The 18,786-nt window shown below is 32.3% G+C and overlaps 1 protein-coding gene and 1 long non-coding RNA gene across 4 annotated transcripts; one reads left to right on the top strand and one right to left on the bottom strand.

The window, feature by feature from the left end:
- Positions 1–584: 584 nt before the first annotated feature.
- On the bottom strand, positions 585–10,572 carry LOC140871182 (uncharacterized). The gene is made up of 4 exons (XM_073273611.1): positions 9,784–10,572; positions 9,394–9,637; positions 9,056–9,213; positions 585–962 (listed from the first exon to the last, which is right to left on the bottom strand). Exons 1-4 carry the CDS (start codon positions 10,570–10,572, stop codon positions 585–587), a joined length of 1,569 nt encoding a protein of 522 aa, XP_073129712.1.
- A 4,589-nt stretch (positions 10,573–15,161) lies between these two features.
- Positions 15,162–18,185, top strand: LOC140871165 (uncharacterized). Of its 3 annotated transcripts, XR_012147633.1 has the most exons (6): positions 15,162–15,190; positions 15,738–15,858; positions 16,094–16,184; positions 17,313–17,605; positions 17,709–17,732; positions 17,972–18,185. It is a non-coding gene; the product is annotated as an uncharacterized lncRNA (long non-coding RNA). The 3 variants fall into 3 exon arrangements; XR_012147632.1 differs by having other exon boundaries at positions 15,174–15,858; XR_012147634.1 differs by having other exon boundaries at positions 15,174–15,858; positions 17,313–17,828.
- Positions 18,186–18,786: the final 601 nt, after the last annotated feature.

The following is an 18,786-nucleotide window of genomic DNA, read 5'->3' as shown; positions in this document are numbered from 1 at the left end:
TATGCTACATTCATTTGCATACTGAGCTCTCTCCTTCGAGATGTCTATTAGTAGGGTTGTACCCTATCCTGTTAGTGGATAGACTTCCATGGCTTTGGGTTCGGAAAATCCACTGGTATTATGGTATGGGAGCCACCTCCTGAAGCGACGGCACAGCGTGCTACATACCAGGGCCCGGTCTGTCTCTGTTATCTGATCCTTGACCTTGAGTTTATAGGGAGTTCTTTTTGCATGCATGTATACTCATACTCTCATACTGAGCGTTTTATGCTCACGTGTCGTACTCTGTATTTCTGGACACCCTATTACATGGGGCAGGTTTTCGATTGGACGAGGCGGGTGGATCCAAGAGGGGCTAGACAGTGGTTGGTCAGCTGGAGCTTCGCCTAGGTTTTATTCTGTTGTTATTTGGATTAATACAGCTGTTCGATATGGTTGTATAATATTTGGGTATTTACAGATTCCTTGCCTTGGAATTGTATATTGTTTATGGTTGTATATTGTTTATTTGTTTATGCCACTAACCTAGCTTTGAAAGTTTCAACTTTCCCATCGGGTCCTCTCTTTTTCTTGTAGATCCATTTTCAACCAATCGGCTTAACACCTTCAGGTTGATCTACAAGTGTCCAGACTGAATTCGAGCACATAGACTCCATTTCGAGTTTCATGGCTTCTTGCCATTTTTCTTGATCAACATCAATCATTGCCATCTTATATGTCAATGGATCATCATCACCTCCATCAGTGACTGCAACTTGTGCTTCTCCTTCTTCACGATAGCGAATAGGCAATCTTATTTCCTTTTCACTACGTCGTGGTGGAGGTGGTGGTGTTGGATCTTGAGTATTGTTCTCCACTCTTTCTTGTTCAACAACTCTTGTTTGAATGGGGCTAATCTCATCAGCCAGCAACTCTTCCAGAACTACTTTACTTCTGGGTTTGAAGTCTTTTATATAGTTATGCTAAAAAAATGTAGCATTTGTAGATACAAATACTTTATTTTTGACAGCACTATAAAATAGACCTCCTCTTGTTCCCTTGGGATAGCCCACAAAAATACACACTTCTGAACGAGGATCCAATTTTCCAGTCTTTCCTTTCAGCACATGTGCCGGACACCCCCATATGCGGATGTGTTGCGATATTTTTGTGCCCGCAAGTGCACGGTGTCAAGTTTTAATATACGATGAGAAGAGTATCGTTCCCACGATGATTGAAAATTTATATTTACAATAAGTACTGTAATTAAAATAATCTCAACTTTGTTCAGAAAATCAAAGTTTAAAATTCAATAAAATAAAATAAATCCATAATTTTAAGGATGGCTTTGGGTACACGATATGAGACGGGTTATAGATACATGATATCACTCGATTTTTATTCATGCAAATCATATCAATTGATTATATCATCTATTCCAATTTATAGGCCAAGAACCCTTAATTGTTATTTACTGCATCTCCCGAGTGCCGAGTAAATGTTATTATTCTAATGCTAATTTCGATATCCCTATCAAAAATCAAACAACAAAACAATTTAATCAAGTTCTATGGTTCTCTTTCAATGACCTCAAAGGAACTTGTAAGTCTCCCGATCTCTACAAAAATCCTAGGTTGTGTTTTCATATGATCCTATTCAAAATCTCCTCTTCCGAGCGCCAGATTTCAAATAAATATAACAATTCAATTAGTGATCAAGTAATTGAAAGACAATCAAATCAAGAATACACAAATAAATTGTTAAGAACAAATAATAGTAGGCAAAATAATAGTCAAAACATGAAACTCCAATCAAGATCCGTCAATATCTAGAAACAACTAATAAGTTTATAATGAAATAATCAAACACATAGACATATCCAAAAATCTCATCATAAATCAAGGCAAATAAAAAAAATCACAGAGTAGAGTTGATTCTCCGTCCCCAGATGAATTCCCTCTGTCGTGTAATTCGATTATCCCTTGTCGTTCGCTCCCACGTCTCAAATCCGTGTCACAAGCCTACTAGAATGCGTAGTTGTGTGGTTCTCTTGTTTGGGTGCCTCTTCTTCTCTTCTCAAATCTCTCAAATTTGTGTGTGTTGTTGTGCGGCGGCTCTCCCCTTGATTGTGTCCTTGAGTCCCTTTTATATGTGCTTGAAGCCCGTCAAAGAAATCCCGACAAATCGAGAGTTTTAAAGTTGCAAAAATCTGCCAATTTCTCGCAAAGAGCAGCGCGGGCGCGCAATAGAGTGGCGAGGGCGTGCCTGAGCCTTAAATTTACACTTCTTTTCACGTCCAGGGACGGCGCGGGCTCGCCTTCAAGCGGGGCGGGCGCGCCTTCCTCTCGCATGAGGAATTCTGCAACGCGCGATAATTTTTAAAAAATCATATCTCCCAAACTAACCGTCGGATGGAGCTGAAATTTGGACAGGAACTTCAAAACATTCTAATCTTCAATATGAACGGTGAAGATTGGATTTTGATACTTAAATAATCCCCAGTAATTTTTTGAAGTTGCTGCTCCATAATTCATCATTCCGCTTCTTCTTTCTACTTTCGCGCCAATTCTTGCAACTCACAAAAACAACAACAAATATTCATAATAAACACTCGATACATCACAAAATTCAATTCAAATCATATATAAATTAAGTGCATAAAATGCAATTATCAAATTCCCCAAAACTTAGACTTTTGCTAGTCCCGAGCAAAACAATAATGAGTAATATAGTTGGCCTCCGAATTTTTGCATTCCAAGATTAAATACACATGTCCGCTAATTTTTTCAAGAGTTCTCGTGTGTGTGTGATTCACCAATCTTGTCTATCCTCCTCGCTTTCGATACACTAGTGCAACAAGTTTGTTTCATAGAATCATCAACTCCGCTCTCTAGTTTCAAAATACTCTCCACCATGTTCAATTTCTACTCAGTAGGATAAAAAAGACTTTTCAAGTTATATCAAAGATTTTTCATAACATCGCTGGATTTTGCACCCAATTTTATTTTAGCCCCATAAATTATCCGCAAACTTAGCTATAACTAAAGATAGGATTCAGATATCAATCCTCTCGTCTATAGCCCGGATGGAGCATCAACCCCATTTTGTCCGCAAACTTATCCATGGATTGGTGATTAGAATTTCAATCTCTTTCCAGGCCCGGATGGAGTTTGTTTTAACAAAAATTAATTTTTTTTCACTTTTGCAACCCCATTTATTCCACATACTTAGCCAAGGACAAGGGAATTAGGATTTCAATTCCTTATCAATGACCCGGATGGAGTTATTATTAATTTTTTTATATTTTAATGCCTAAATCATTTCTAAGCTCGTAGAAGTCTACCTCAGTTTCAAGCATAAATCACCAAAGTTAAGAATCAAATCATCCAATTCACTTACAATATCACAAAGCCTCTCTAATCACTAGAGTTTAGACAATCAAGGCATAATGGATATAGGTGAGAACTCAAGATTAAATATAGCTAACATTAACATTTTTAACACCAAAAATTATTTTCATCATAAGCCAAAACAATTACACATCATGCATTTAAATCACACTAACTCATAAAAAAAATTTCATAATTTTCAAACTTCACACATCCCCCCAAACTTAAAACGTGCATTGTCCTCAATGTAAAATAAACAAATTAAATAGCAGAGAAATACACGTACCTGTGACAACGACCATCAGTAGTCGTCATTTTTTTCATCGTAATTTGTAGTGCATTGGGGATATAGTAGGGGTAACACCACCAAACTTCATCTCTACACAACCTAAAAAAAATGACGAGGGACAAAAATTTAAGAATTAAATACATAAAAATCAAATAAACATAATAAATAAATAATACTAAAAACTCTTGGGTTTTCTCCCAAGAAGCGCTTAGTTTATAGTCCTCAGCCCGACTGCATCTGCACTTTCAAAACTTTGAGATCTGTGAATAAACTGCAGACATAGACAAAACAAAATAAATTAATCCAAAAATAAGGATAATAATAAATAGACAATAAAAATAAAAATTCTAAATAAAAATCAAGATCACTTGGTAACAATATTAGTGGGCAATAAATTGAATCAATCCCCGGCAATGGCGCCAAAAACTTGTTGCGATATTTTTGTGCCCGCAAGTGCACGGTGTCAAGTTTTAATATACGATGAGTAGAGTATCATTCCCACGAGGATTGAAAATTTATATTCACACTAAATACTGTAATTAAAATAATCTCAACTTTGTTCAAAAAATCTAAGTTTAAAATTCAATAAAATAAAATAAAATAAAATAAATCCATAATTTTAAGGATGGCTTTGGGTACACGATATGAGACGGGTTCTAGAAACAAGATATCACTCGATTTTCATTCAAGCAAATCATATCAATTGATTATATCATCTATTTCAATTTATAGGCCAAGAACCCTTAATTGTTATTTACTGCATCTCCCGAGTGCCGAGTAAATGTTATAATTCTAATGCTAATTTCGATATCCCTATCAAAAATCAAACAAAAAACAATTTAATCAAGTTCTATGGTTCTCTTTCAATGACCTCAAAGGAACTTGTAAGTCTCCCGACCTCTACAAAAATCCTAGGTTGTGTTTTCATATGATCCTATTCAAAATCTCCTCTCCCGAGCGCCATATTTCAAATAAATATAACAATTCAATTAGTGATCAAGTAATTGAAAGACAATCAAATCAAGAATACACAAATAAATTGTTAAGAACAAATAATAGTAGGCAAAATAATAGTCAAAACATGAAACTCCAATCAAGATCCGTCAATATCTAGAAACAACTAATAAGTTTATAATGAAATAATCAAACACATAGACATATCCAAAAATCTCATCATAAATCAAGGCAAATAATAAAAATCACATAGTAGAGTTGATTCTCCGTCCCCAGATGAATTTCCTCTGTCGTCTGATTCGATTATCCCTTGTCGTTCGCTCCCACGTCTCAAATCCGTGTCCCAAACCTACTAGAATGCGTTGTTGTGTGGTTCTCTTGTTTGGGTGCCTCTTTTCTCTTCTCAAATCTCTCAAATTTGTGTGTGTTATTGTGCGGCGGCTCTCCCCTTGATTGTGTCCTTGAAGTCCCTTTTATATGTGCTCGAAGCCCGTCAAAGAAATCCCGACAAATCGAGATTTATAAAGTTACAAAAATCTGCCAATTTCTTGCACAGAGCGGCGCGGGCGCGCAATAGAGTGGCGAGGGAGCGCCTGAGCCTCGAATTTACACTTCTTTTCACGTCCAGGGAAGGCGCGGGCGCGCCTTAAAGCGGGGCGGGCGCGCCTTTCTCTCGCATGAGGAATTCTGCAACGCGCGACAATTTTCAAAAAATCATATCTCCCAAGATAACCGTCGGATGGAGCTGAAATTTGGACATAAACTTCAAAACATCCTAAACTAGAATATGAACAGTGAAGATTGGATTTTGATTCTTCAATAATTCCCAGTAATTTTCTGAATTTGCTGCTCCATAATTCATCATTCTGCTTCTTCTTGCTACTTTCGCGCCAATTCTTGCAACTCACAAAAACAACAACAAATATTCATAATACCCACTCGATACATCACAAAAGTCAATTCAATTCATATATAAATTAAGTGCATAAAATGCACTTATCAAATTCCCTAAAACATAGATTTTTGCTAGTCCCGAGCAAAACAATAATGAGTAATATAGTTGGCCTCCGAATTTTTACATTCCAAGATTAAATACACATGTGCGCTAATTTTTTCAAGAGTTCTCGTGTGTGTGTGATTCACCAATCTTGTCTATCCTCCTTGCTTTCGATACACTAGTGCAACAAGTTTGTTTCATAGAATCATCAACTCCGCTCTCTAGTTTCAAAACACTCTCCACCATGTTCAACTTCTACTCACTAGGATAAAAAGGACTTTTCAAGTTATATCAAAGATTTTTCATAACATCGCTGGATTTTGTACCCAATTTTATTTTATCCCCATAAATTACCCGCAAACTTAGCTATAACTAAAGATAGGATTCGGATTTCAATCCTCTCGTCTATAGCCCGGATGGAGCATCAACCCCATTTTTTCCGCAAACTTAGCCATGGATTGGTGATTAGAATTTCAATCCCTTTCCAGGCCCGGATGGAGTTTGTTTTAACAAAAATTAATTTTTTTTCACTTTTGCAACCCCATTTATTCCGCATACTTAGCCAAGGACAAGGGAATTAGGATTTTAATTCCTTATCAATGACCCGGATGGAGTTATTATTAATTTTTTTATATTTGAATGCCTAAATCATTTCTAAGCTCGTAGAAGTCTACCTCAGTTTCAAGCATAAATCACCAAAGTTAAGAATCAAATCATCCAATTCACTTACAATATCACAAAGCTTCTCTAATCACTAGAGTCTAGACAATCAAGGCATAGTGCATATGGGTGAGAACTCAAGATTAAATATAGCTAACATTAACATTTTTAACACCAAAAATTATTTTCATCATAGTCCAAAACAATTACACATCATGCATTTAAATCACACTAACTCATAAAAAAAATTTCATAATCTTCAAACTTCACACATCCCCCCAAACTTAAAATGTGCATTGTCCTCAATGTAAAATAAACAAATTAAATAGCAGAGAAATACACGTACCTGTGAAAACGACCATCAGTAGTCGTCATTTTTTTTCATCGCAATTTGTAGCGCATTGGGGATATAGTAGGGGTAACACCACCAAACTTCATATCTACACAACCTAAAAAAAATGACAAGGGACAAAAATTTAAGAAGTAAATACATAAAAATCAAATAAACATAATAAATAAATAATACTAAAAACTCTTGGGTTGCCTCCCAAGCAGCGCTTAGTTTATAGTCCTCAGCCCGACTGCATCTGCACTTTCAAAACTTTAAGATCTGTGAATAAACTGCAGACATAGACAAAACAAAATAAATTAATCCAAAAATAATGATAATAATAAATAGACAATAAAAATAAAAATTCTAAATGAAAATCAAGATCACTTGGTAACAATATTAGTGCGCAATAAATTGAATCAGTCCCCGGCAACGGCGCCAAAAACTTGTTGCGATATTTTTGTGCCCGCAAGTGCACGGTGTCAAGTTTTAATATACGATGAGTAGAGTATCGTTCCCACGAGGATTGAAAATTTATATTCACACTAAATACTGTAATTAAAATAATCTCAACTTTGTTCAGAAAATCAAAGTTTAAAATTCAATAAAATAAAATAAAATAAAATAAATCCATAATTTTAAGGATGGCTTTGGGTACACGATATGAGACGGGTTCTAGATACAAGATATCACTCGATTTTTATTCATGCAAATCATATCAATTGATTATATCATCTATTCCAATTTATAGGCCAAGAACCCTTAATTGTTATTTACTGCATCTCCCGAGTGCCGAGTAAATGTTATTATTCTAATGCTAATTTCGATATCCCTATCAAAAATCAAACAACAAAACAATTTAATCAAGTTCTATGGTTCTCTTTCAATGACCTCAAAGGAACTTGTAAGTCTCCCGATCTCTACAAAAATCCTAGGTTGTGTTTTCCTATGATCCTATTCAAAATCTCCTCTCCCGAGCGCCAGATTTCAAATAAATATAACAATTCAATTAGTGATCAAGTAATTGAAAGACAATCAAATCAAGAATACACAAATAAATTGTTAAGAACAAATAATAGTAGGCAAAATAATAGTCAAAACATGAAACTCCAATCAAGATCCGTCAATATCTAGAAACAACTAATAAGTTTATAATGAAATAATCAAACACATAGACATATCCAAAAATCTCATCATAAATCAAGGCAAATAATAAAAATCACAGAGTAGAGTTGATTCTCCATCCCCAGATGAATTTCCTCTGTTGTGTGATTCGATTATCCCTTGTCGTTCGCTCCCACGTCTCAAATCCGTGTCCCAAGCCTACTAGAATGCGTAGTTGTGTGGTTCTCTTGTTTGGGTGCCTCTTCTTCTCTTCTCAAATCTCCCAAATTTGTATGTGTTGTTGTGCGGCGGCTCTCCCCTTGATTGTGTCCTTGAAGTCCCTTTTATAGGTGCTCGAAGCCCGTCAAAAAAAGCCCAACAAATCGAGAGTTTTAAAGTTGCAAAAATCTGTCAATTTCTCACACAGAACGGCACGGGCGCAATAGAGTGGCGAGGGCGTGCTTGAGCCTCGAATTTACACTTCTTTTCACGTCTAGGGACGGCGCGGGTGCGCCTTAAAGCGGCGCGAGCGCACCTGCCTCTCGCATGAGGAATTCTGTAACGCGCGATAATTTTCAAAAAATCATAACTCCCAAACTAACCGTCGGATGGAGCTGAAATTTGGACAGAAACTTGAAAACATCCTAAACCTGAATATAAATGGTGGAGATTGTATTTTGATGTGTCAATAATTCCCAGTAATTTTCTGAAGTCGCTGCTCCATAATTCATCATTCCGCTTCTTCTTGCTACTTTCACGCCAAATTTTGCAACTCACAAAAACAACAACAAATATTCATAATACTCACTCGATACATTACAAAAGTCAATTCAAATCATATATAAATTAAGTGCATAAAATGCACTTATCAGGATGTGTCTCAAACTAGGTTTGTGACCATTCCACAACTCTAGAGGAGCTTTAGGAATTGACTTAGATGGAACAATATTCAAAATGTATACAGCTATTTACAGTGCATAACCCCAAAATGAGTTAGGCAAAGAAGAATAACTCAACATTGATCTCATCATGTCAAGCAATTTTCGATTTTTTCTTTCGGCCATACCATTTTGTTGTGGTGTCCCAGGTGTCGTGAGTTGTGATAGTATTCCATTTTCAATCAAGTGGTCTTTGAATTCATAATCCATATACTCTCCTCATCGATCTGATCGAAGAATTTTGATTGATTTGCTTAGTTGATTTTCTACTTCAGCGCGGAATTGTTTGAACTTTTCAAAAGATTCAGACTTTCTTTGCATTAGAAATGCATATCCATATCTAGAATAATCATCAATGAAAGTGATGAAATATTCGTAGCCTTCTCTTGCTTTGACATTCAAAGGTCCACATACATTAGAATGTATAATTTCTAGAGGTGCTTTAGCTCTTTCACCTTTTGCCAAAAATTGTCTTTTGGTCATCTTTCTTTCAGGACAGGATTCACAGACTGGTAGAGAGCCAACTTTTAGCTCCTTCAAAGGACCATCCTTTACTAGTTTTTCTATCCTCTCTACGTGAATATGACCAAGGCTTAAATGCCACAAAAATGTGTCATTATTTTCATCAGAAATCTTTCTTCTTTTAGGGGTTGGTTCAGCGAATTTGAACATTTCAGTTTAAAGTAAATTATGTGAAGTTGGCTTAATGAAAAATAAACCATTCTCAACATAACCAGAAAAAATATTCATACCATTCTTATTAATTGAAACAGAATCAATCTCAAAAGAAACAAAAATAAATTGTTCATGCAACTTGGAAACTGAAATCAAATTGCGTTGGAAACCAGGAATAAAATAAACATTGTTCAAAAGCAAAAATTTATTATTCTTGAATGACAGTCGCACTGTCCCAACTGTCGTCGCTGACAATCTTTCCCCACTGCCCACTCTCATCATGAAAGCTCCCTCCTCAAGATCCTTGGACGACTCCAACATCTGCAAAGAAACACAAACATGGTTAGATGCACCCGAATCAATTATCCAGCTTGAGAAATCATTCTCAACAAAGCATGTTTCCATGACTAGTAAATCTAATTTACCTTGTTTCTTCTTTTGTTTCAGCTCATCAAGGTACTTCTTACATTTCCTTTTCCAATGGCCATCCACATTGCAATGGAAACATTTTCCTTTCGGTTTAGTTCAACACCCTTCCCTTTCTTCTTTTGGATCTTTTTCTTGCCCTTGAACTTTCCGACATTTTTCTTCTTTGTATTCTTAGAAGAAGAAGCCTTTCCTACGGCCACATTGGCTTCGACAACATTTGCCTTGCCATTTTTGTCATCAATCATAGATTCATAACTTTGTAGCTCATTCAGGAGTTGTGTCATGTTATAGACCCTATGATTCATCACATAGTTCGTCCTGAATTGGAGAAAAGCAGGAGAAAGTGTCTCCAAGATCATGCCAACTTGAGTCTTTTCATCAATGTTCGCACCATTGATTTCAGCATCATTGAAATGATTAATCAGTTTTAACACATGATCACGGACTGAAGAACCATTCTTCATCTTGCATTTCATAACCGCTTTCACAGCTTCATGGCGTGCTTGTTCAGATGGACGTCCAAACATTTGCTGTAGAGATTCCATAATCCCTTTAGCAGTCTCTAAAGCTTCATGCTTAGCTCTAAGAACTTCATTCATTGCTGCTAACAGATAGCAACGTGCCTTATTGTTTGCAACAATCCAATTGTTGTAAGCTTGTGAGACAGTCCTTGAAGCATTGGCTGGAGGTGCTGGAGGACAATCCTCCTTGAGGACAAATTGGTAATTCTCATTGATCAAGAGGATATTCATGTTGCTTTTCCATTTAGCAAAAATTTCACCAGTCAAAATTTCAGATGAAAGAAGAAGAAGGATAGGATTTGTCATACTTGCTGGAAAAATGAGAAATATTTTCAATATATATGAATGCATAAATATCATTAACAATTAAAGACAAGAGTAAATCTAATGCATAAGAGCACATGATAATACACAAAACATGTTTACTCGTAGTCTAAGGAATTATAATCACCACAATTAAATGCCGCCGTAGGGTATGTCAAAAATTGTTAATTATAATGAGACTTTCTCAATTAATAAATGCTACGAAAATATCTCATATTTCTAACATTTCTTAATTTCCTACAAATTTTAGTCAAGAAAATAATTAACAAATTTAATTATTTCTTTATGAGTGTAACCCACCATATCAGATTTTAAAACTTAATTTAATAATTGCGGTAGGTCAATACTAAAATACATTTTAAAATCCTATCTCATGGAAAACAACCTTGCTATTGTAACTAGTAGACACCCTCCGTAGGAAGGATATAATCAAAGCATTTCAAGGCACTACTAAAAACTTACGATGTTGTTCAAACGGTGGAGACCAAAAGTTAATATTGTCATATTAACCACTCCCACTCACTATTTTAAAAAAAATGTATTTTATTTATAAAAATAACTCTTATTTTACAACATGCAGTGAATTTAAACATTTTAAACCACTTAATAAAATAACTATTATTTAATAGACTTCTTAAGCACGTACAATTTTAATTTAATTTTAAAAAAATACGAATACATCAAATATAAAAAAATATAAGAATGAATACGACAAGCACCGAAAAACAAATCCAATGTGGCAATCCACCATGCCTATGTTGATCAAAACAACCATCATGGATATTCAAAAGGGGGCCGGCTACATCCGAGAAATAATGGTAAATTTACAGATGTAAGAACCAACATAGATAGCAAATATAAAATCATTAAATTTGCATCAAGTCATACTTATATGAACATACACTAAAAAAAATTGAATCATTACACTGCAGAAGGATAAATGCATTTATAACCTTCTTATAAATGAAATAAAACAAGAAACCGAGAGCACAAAGCCTTAATTTATAAAATAACTTTTATTTTATAAATTCAATCAATTTAACCAGATTCAGTAATATAAACAAACTAAATCATTCCGGAATATTAAAATTTAACAATTAAAAATTTAATATTCATATTTGACTGATTTGTTATACGCAAATCTAATTCACACATATAAACAAAATTTGTGCAGCCGATCTAGTCTCATTGTTTATACGATAATAACTAAAACGGATTCCTCAAAACAGAGCAAACAGGATGTAAGATTTTATTTTTATGAATAACCATTACTCCATAAAAAAATACACAATAATAAACTAATTATATACTAGTATTTCAAAATACCATGCTATGTACAGTAGATCGAAACAAAGTATGAACATCAACATGCTGCAATCGTAAATATGAAACTACACGATAAAACATAGCCTTACACATATTCATCACATGAATATAGATAGTGATTAAATTAGTATAGATAATTGACCGCTCTGATACCAATTGTTGGTTTCGTAAACCGAATTTCAAAAATTTCGTAGCGAAAGCTTGGTATAGATCGAATCGAATAAAAACAATTTTCTTGTTAAAATTGTTTAACGATCAATATCTATATTAATTTAACATAGAATCAACTAAGGATAGAAAATATACCTATATTGAACGAAATTTATAAAACTTGAATGTTGATTCCGCAGTCTTTCCAAGCCTATTAAACTTGAATGTTGATACCGCAGTCCTTCCAAGCCTATTCTCCAGATCAACCGAACACTGACGTGTGGGCATCACCAACTTTTCTTTATATATTAGTATTATAAATGCACTGTGGAGTATGACGTCTTCACGTTACCTCTCGTATCACCACATATATATAGATATATAACTATTTTCTTTTCGAAAATTTTTCAAAAGAAAATACATATCTTTTCATATATATTATCACAATTGGTTGAAATATATTCTCAACAATCTGATCTCTAGACTATCTTTTAAACAAAACAATTTTGTTTAAATATTTAAATGAGATAGAAGTGATACACAGTGGATAGGTATTATATATCTTATACTCAATCTTGATTATATCTTTATATAATCATTTACTTGTATTCATAAATAAATAAATATATATATATATATATATATATATATATATACATACACACGCATGAATGTAAATAGATGAAAAAAAATCTCATCTATTTCTCAGTTCAAAATCCATTTCCCATATATATTTATCTAATAAATAAATAGAGAAAATTATAAACATTATTAATTCAAAATTAATTAACTGAGATAAAATATAATTTTGTAATTAAAATTACAAAGAAAACATTTTTTCTTATAATTTTATTCATACAAAATAAGAGTGCGCAATAACTTAAAATTCAATAATTTCAAGTTAACAAATTTAATACTTATATCATAAGTGTTCTTAAATTCGGAGATGGTATGGAGAACTATGGACCTATAATTTCAAGCTCCAATAAAATTGATAATAAATTAAACTCTTTAATTTATATATTAATTTTATTAATTCCAAAGTTATTCCACTATAAACTTGGAATTGCACTCTTGAAAAAATAGATATAAAATTATTCAACAAAATGAATAGTCCATTGATATAGTCACTACATATAAATTAATCCTCCATAAATCGTTCATAATTAAAGCTAGGTAATTTCCATTTAATCTCTTTAATTATATCTTTTTCCTTAAGTCCCATAGATTCTCTAATGAATAATATATTTATGATCTAATCATAAATTTGAGATCTCTTATTATTCAAGTCCTGAATTAATACTTAAGAGAACAACTTATCTGACTTTTTTACGAAGGAATGGATTTCGTCTTGCATATTAATATTCCCAGCTATTTATTTTATTGTATTTCCAATGTATCAAGAAATTTGACACCATGTAATTTGTGTCATTACTTGATATGTCAAAAAATACAAAATCATAAATAGAAGTTTATTAATCACTCAGAATTAAGATTGACTCATATATGAGCATCATCGATTAATATTGAATTCTCAACATGATATGGAAATTTATAGAGATTCAAAATTAATCATGTTCCAGTCCTATATAATCAAATTATATAAAGTGTTTTCATTCTAATAATCTCATTATCAACAATCCGGATAAGATTGTTTTATTCAGAATATAATGAACCATACTAGCAATTTTAAATTAAAGATCCCAACTTTAATTTCTAATTGCGGACATATTTAGATTATTATAATTTAAATATTATCCTCATGTATATAACACTTATATACAAATATTTAAATTCACATAACAATAATCTTGGAATTTTCGATATTTATAAAACATAAAAAAAAAATGAATGCAAAAATAATATTGAAATATTTCTCACATAAAACAAAATATTTTTTTATGGGCATAAATCCCAACATATGTGAAGTCTCCGAAAGTGTTCCTAGCTTCCATTGTGTATGTGTTACTGTGCATGTCATGTATTGATATGAAAAAAGTGTTATGTACCCTTTTCAATTCTTTTATAATTATTAACGGTCGGGGTACACGTGGTGCGTGTGTTTAATATAAATAAAATTATAAAATTTAATATGATTATTTTTTATATTAAATGCAGTGTATGATATATATACTCATATTAAATATACGGATTGGTTTACTACACATTTTTTTTTTTGTAAAAAATAATTTTATTGCTATCAATATTCAATATCGCCATCAATATGAAAACATAAAATTCTATGAATGTAGGTAACTTTAGTTTTGAATCTTAGTTTTGAAATATGATGCAATAAAACAACAGTTGAGAAGAGACGTGAAAATATAATCGAAGAATAGTAAAAAAGACATGAAGAAGATACATGGTTAAGTAAAATGTAATTTTCATTTGAAATATGATAAAAAAAATTAAATTAATGAATGATAGTAGGAAAATTAGATAGGAAGGAATCTGGTTAGAACATATGTTAAGCACTACAAAAAAGTAAGTTTCAAGATCGTTTACTTAAAATCGGTTTATAAACAGGTCTAATAAATGATATTATATAGAGTGGTTCATAAACCGCTGTAATTATTTATAACATTCATGAGCGGTTTACAAACCGGTCGACAAGATGACCATTAAAAGCGGTTTACACAAGATGCAACATCGCTTTATGGATATTTTCTGTTAACTTATGTTAAAGGTTATAAAATGACTTGCTTTTATGTATTTGACATTTGGACCAGGTATTTTGGCAAGGAAAAGTCTAATTAGCTCACTGTATTAACAAAATTACAAAAGCAACCCACAACCTTCTCTGATTTTATTTATTTATTTATACAAGCTGTAAAAATATTTTTTGTAGAAGGGCACTACTAGAAAATATGGCTTTCGTGACACTTTTTTAGTGACATTTTTCTAAAAATGTCATCGTATATATACATATCATGACATTGATTAAAAATCAAAATATTAATAAAATAAAAAACTAATTAGATATGTTATTATGACATTTTTAGAAAATGTTACTAAAAAAATTCTTTTTCCCACCAAAAAATTCCTACTTCCCTCTCAAAAATTAGCACGCTTACTTTAATTTGCGAGGACTTTGGCTCAGAGGATACAGAGGCTCCTTGTGCAGGTTGTGCTTCTCATTTTTGTTGTTTCATGTAAGATGGCGAAAATGGAAAATGTGTAAAAGATTGCTTCTCTTAATAATTATCTGTTTATTGTTTAGTTTCTTGTTGGGTATAATTTCTTTATGTTTATCAAAATGGGCACTGATTTTTGTAATGGATTGGGTTGAAATTTCTTGAATTTATTGGTGATGAAGCTCCCTTTATCTCTATTCTTTTCCAAGGGATTTGCTGCTTCTTGAAGATGATAAGAATCCCGTTTTCCTTTTGCTTTTTTTACATTCGATTTCAATGTAGTTCTGGAAATTGGTTACAATTGTAATAATAATAATTAAGGTTTTATTATATAATCGATTAATCTCTATGTCTATTAATCATTATCATTTTTGTTGCACACTTAACCATTAAATGATATATGTTGTTTGTCACCTTCATTTCTTAATTGTATTAGAATGCTGCCCATCTTGTAACGTTGCATCAAAAAGATACTATCTTTACCAGGTATTTTCCAAGTAACTTTATTGGATTTTTGATGAAAAGATGTGACTTTAGGTATTAAAATATCATGAATATCAAAAGAGGCACAACTTTGCTTGTTGAACCAATGACTTTAGTTGGACCTAGCCTTGGTGCAGCTGCTGCAATAGATTTTGCTGTCAATTTTCCTGAAGCTGTAAGATTTTTCATCCTCATCAAATTTCTTTTGATTTATTTGAATCTGGGGAGTCTAGTAGAAAATTCGGAATCTTGTTGAACTACTGCACCGAATTTACAGTATATTTTCATCTCTCTGTTCTTTATTTCAATTTTTTTTCTTGTAATTATCATATTTTGTATTGTTATATGTTCTTTGCCTGGCTATCTAAAAGTTATTCAAGGATGAAACTGGAAAATTATGCCAATTACAGGATGCCAAACAATTCAGAAATGCCTCCATCATCTGGAGGAATGATAGCTTGGCCTTGTTATCTGGAGGGGGTCGAGGTCCCACACCTAGCTGTAAGATTTTTCATCCTCATCAAATTTCTTTTGCTTCTATTCTTATGTTTATAGTTGGAATAAGATATTCCACATGATCTATTTTCATATGCCACCACATATTTTTAGAATTTTTTTATGTTTTTTTCCTGAAGTTCGTGCTGTTTATGTTTCAGTCTAGTCTAATGGTGGTGGAATGAGCATATGATTGTTGATGCAGCCACTACTACATCATATTTTATCAAAGATTTCGTACATACTCTTGTTTAATATTTCAAACCATTGAACATCTGAGACAAGAATGGAATAGGCTGAACTTGGGTAAAACTATGACCTCTCACTTTCTTTAGACTGTTAAAAAGCAATAACTGAATGAAGTGGTAAACAAATAGTCTGACATGCTATTATTTAAATAATTATGGGTAATTTCTTGCCATCATTAATCAAATAGTTCATCTATAAGTGCAATACATAACGGGCCAACAAAATTTATTTTCATTTGCTAATATTAAAAAGAGGAGAATGCATAGTACGTAGGGTATTAGTAAACAAAGGAAAACATCACAAATTCAATAAATTATATGTTTTATCATATGGTGAGTTACCATTTACTTTCCTATTTTTAAGTGGATTGTGCAGGTATTAGAATATCTTAAGTTTAAAATTTCAGATGCAAAATAATAGTAATAGTTGTCCAAAACATAGGCTTCTACTTGAACATTATAGTGTATATGTTGGTACCTAATTACGATAGGATTGGTTAGCATTGTTTTCTATCGAATTTTCACTTTAAAACCCTATTCATTTTAAAAAAATATGATTAAGTTCTTGACTTTATATTAGTTCAAAAGGCCAAAAGGGAAGTTTAATTATGTGACTACTTGGTGCATGCGTTTTGTTGATACAAAAAGATGCTATATGTGTTTCTATCATTTTTTTTTCTTTTCATTGTATTTTTTTGCACTGTTCCTTTTTCTATTCATTTATTATTATTTGTGATGGCTAGTTTAGGGGAATTTAAGATATGATTTTGCAACTTAAATGCATAAATATATATTGGTTAACTTAAGGATTGAAAATGGATACATTTCAAATAAGTATGTGAAAAAATGATGTGCCAATTCTCTGTTTCTAATGTGTTTTTTGCAGAATCTTCGACTCGTATTCGCTGAGAATGAGCTTCCTGTCAAAACCGTGAGATTCAATGTTTATTATTATATTTGGAGCAGCCTCTCGATGTTTCTGTCATTTTCAGCTACGTAGAGGTTATATTCTAGTCTCAATACTTGAACCAACCCTTGTTATTCTAGCTTGTTCCTGTTACTTTCCGATGGGATTTTCGGAGGAGCTGCATTTCGGTTTCCACTTACTTTTAGCTTTGAGTTGTGATGATTTTAAGATCGATTTCCGGCCTTTAATTCAAGTTTCCAAGCTTTACCGAGGTACAAAAGCCTGCTCGAAAATGTATTTTGACTTGCATCGATTTAATTTGTTTCGTTACATTTATCACACTATATTGATGAATTATTTTGGTTTATGTTGTAGGTTCTATCGCCAAACGAAATCAAGGTTAGCTTCTAAAAAACAATTTTTTTGTACTGATTCCTTTGGCTTGCAGCATCAAAGTTGGTTTCCATGTCTCCGTTAATTGATTGTACGTGAATTGTGAGTGACTTTATGTTGTTTACTTCACTTCTAACAATATTCGTCAGGTTTTTATAAGTGCATCTAATAGTGGTATTCTTTACAATCTAATCATTTTATCCAGTTTAAATAAGAATATAATTCTTAGTTTATTTTATATTTAGGTTGGATCGATGCTCTATTTGATCAAAGGTTCACAAAGATTAATCCAAGCTTGTAGCCAAATAAATTTCATCGTAGCATTTGTCCAGATGGTGAAAGATGCTCTGAAGAACAATTTTGCTTCTCTTGTTATTATTAAGTCATTTGATTTTAGTGTACTTGTTGCTATATTATGAGAATTGTAAGATAGCTTGTAGATATTACGATAATATTTGTATGAACTTTTATGTATCTAAATTTTGGTTGTTAATAATTATTTTTTCTATAAAGTATTTCAATACATTTCAATAATTTATAGTTTTTAGAATTTTGAGTTGTTTTTAAATATTAATGAATTTGTGATGTATTTAAAAATATGAAAATATGATATTTATAAATGAATTTCATAAAAAATTTTAATGCATTTATATATTTGAAAAGATGACATTTATAAATGTCATTATAAATCTTAGTGTATTTATATATAGGAAAATGTGACATTTATAAATGTCACTGCAAAACTTATAGTGTATCTATATATATATAAAAGACGACATTAATTAATGTCACTATAAAATTTATAATGTATCTACATATATGAAAAGATGACATTTATAAATGTCGTTACAAATCTTATGGTGACATTTTTGTTGTCATTATAACAATTATTCATGACATTAGTGGTGTAATTGTTTTTATGTTATAGTGACACTAGAAAATGTCACAAGGCTTTAGACGACATCACTATAGAGGTCAATTTAACTTAATGTCACTATATCCAAAATGTAAAGATAGGTAGTATATGGTGACATTTTTAAGTGTCATTAAAAGCATTTTT

The sequence above is a fragment of the Henckelia pumila genome, unplaced genomic scaffold (assembly GCF_033568475.1).
Source record: "Henckelia pumila isolate YLH828 unplaced genomic scaffold, ASM3356847v2 CTG_429, whole genome shotgun sequence".
Lineage (NCBI taxonomy): Eukaryota > Viridiplantae > Streptophyta > Magnoliopsida > Lamiales > Gesneriaceae > Henckelia > Henckelia pumila.
The sequence above is the reverse complement of the archived record's forward strand: the minus strand, read 5'-3'. Positions and strand labels throughout refer to the sequence as shown.

Excerpts from the sequence above, each read along its gene's own strand:
- LOC140871182 (XM_073273611.1), bottom strand. The coding sequence starts at position 10,572 with ATGACAAATCCTATCCTTCTTCTTCTTTCATCTGAAATTTTGACTGGT. Across the intron at positions 9,638-9,783 it reads TGGCCATTGGAAAAGGAAAT|ATGTTGGAGTCGTCCAAGGA; the intron begins GTAAGAAGTACC and ends GTTTCTTTGCAG. Across the intron at positions 963-9,055 it reads TAGAAATTATACATTCTAAT|CATAACTATATAAAAGACTT; the intron begins GTATGTGGACCT and ends ACATTTTTTTAG.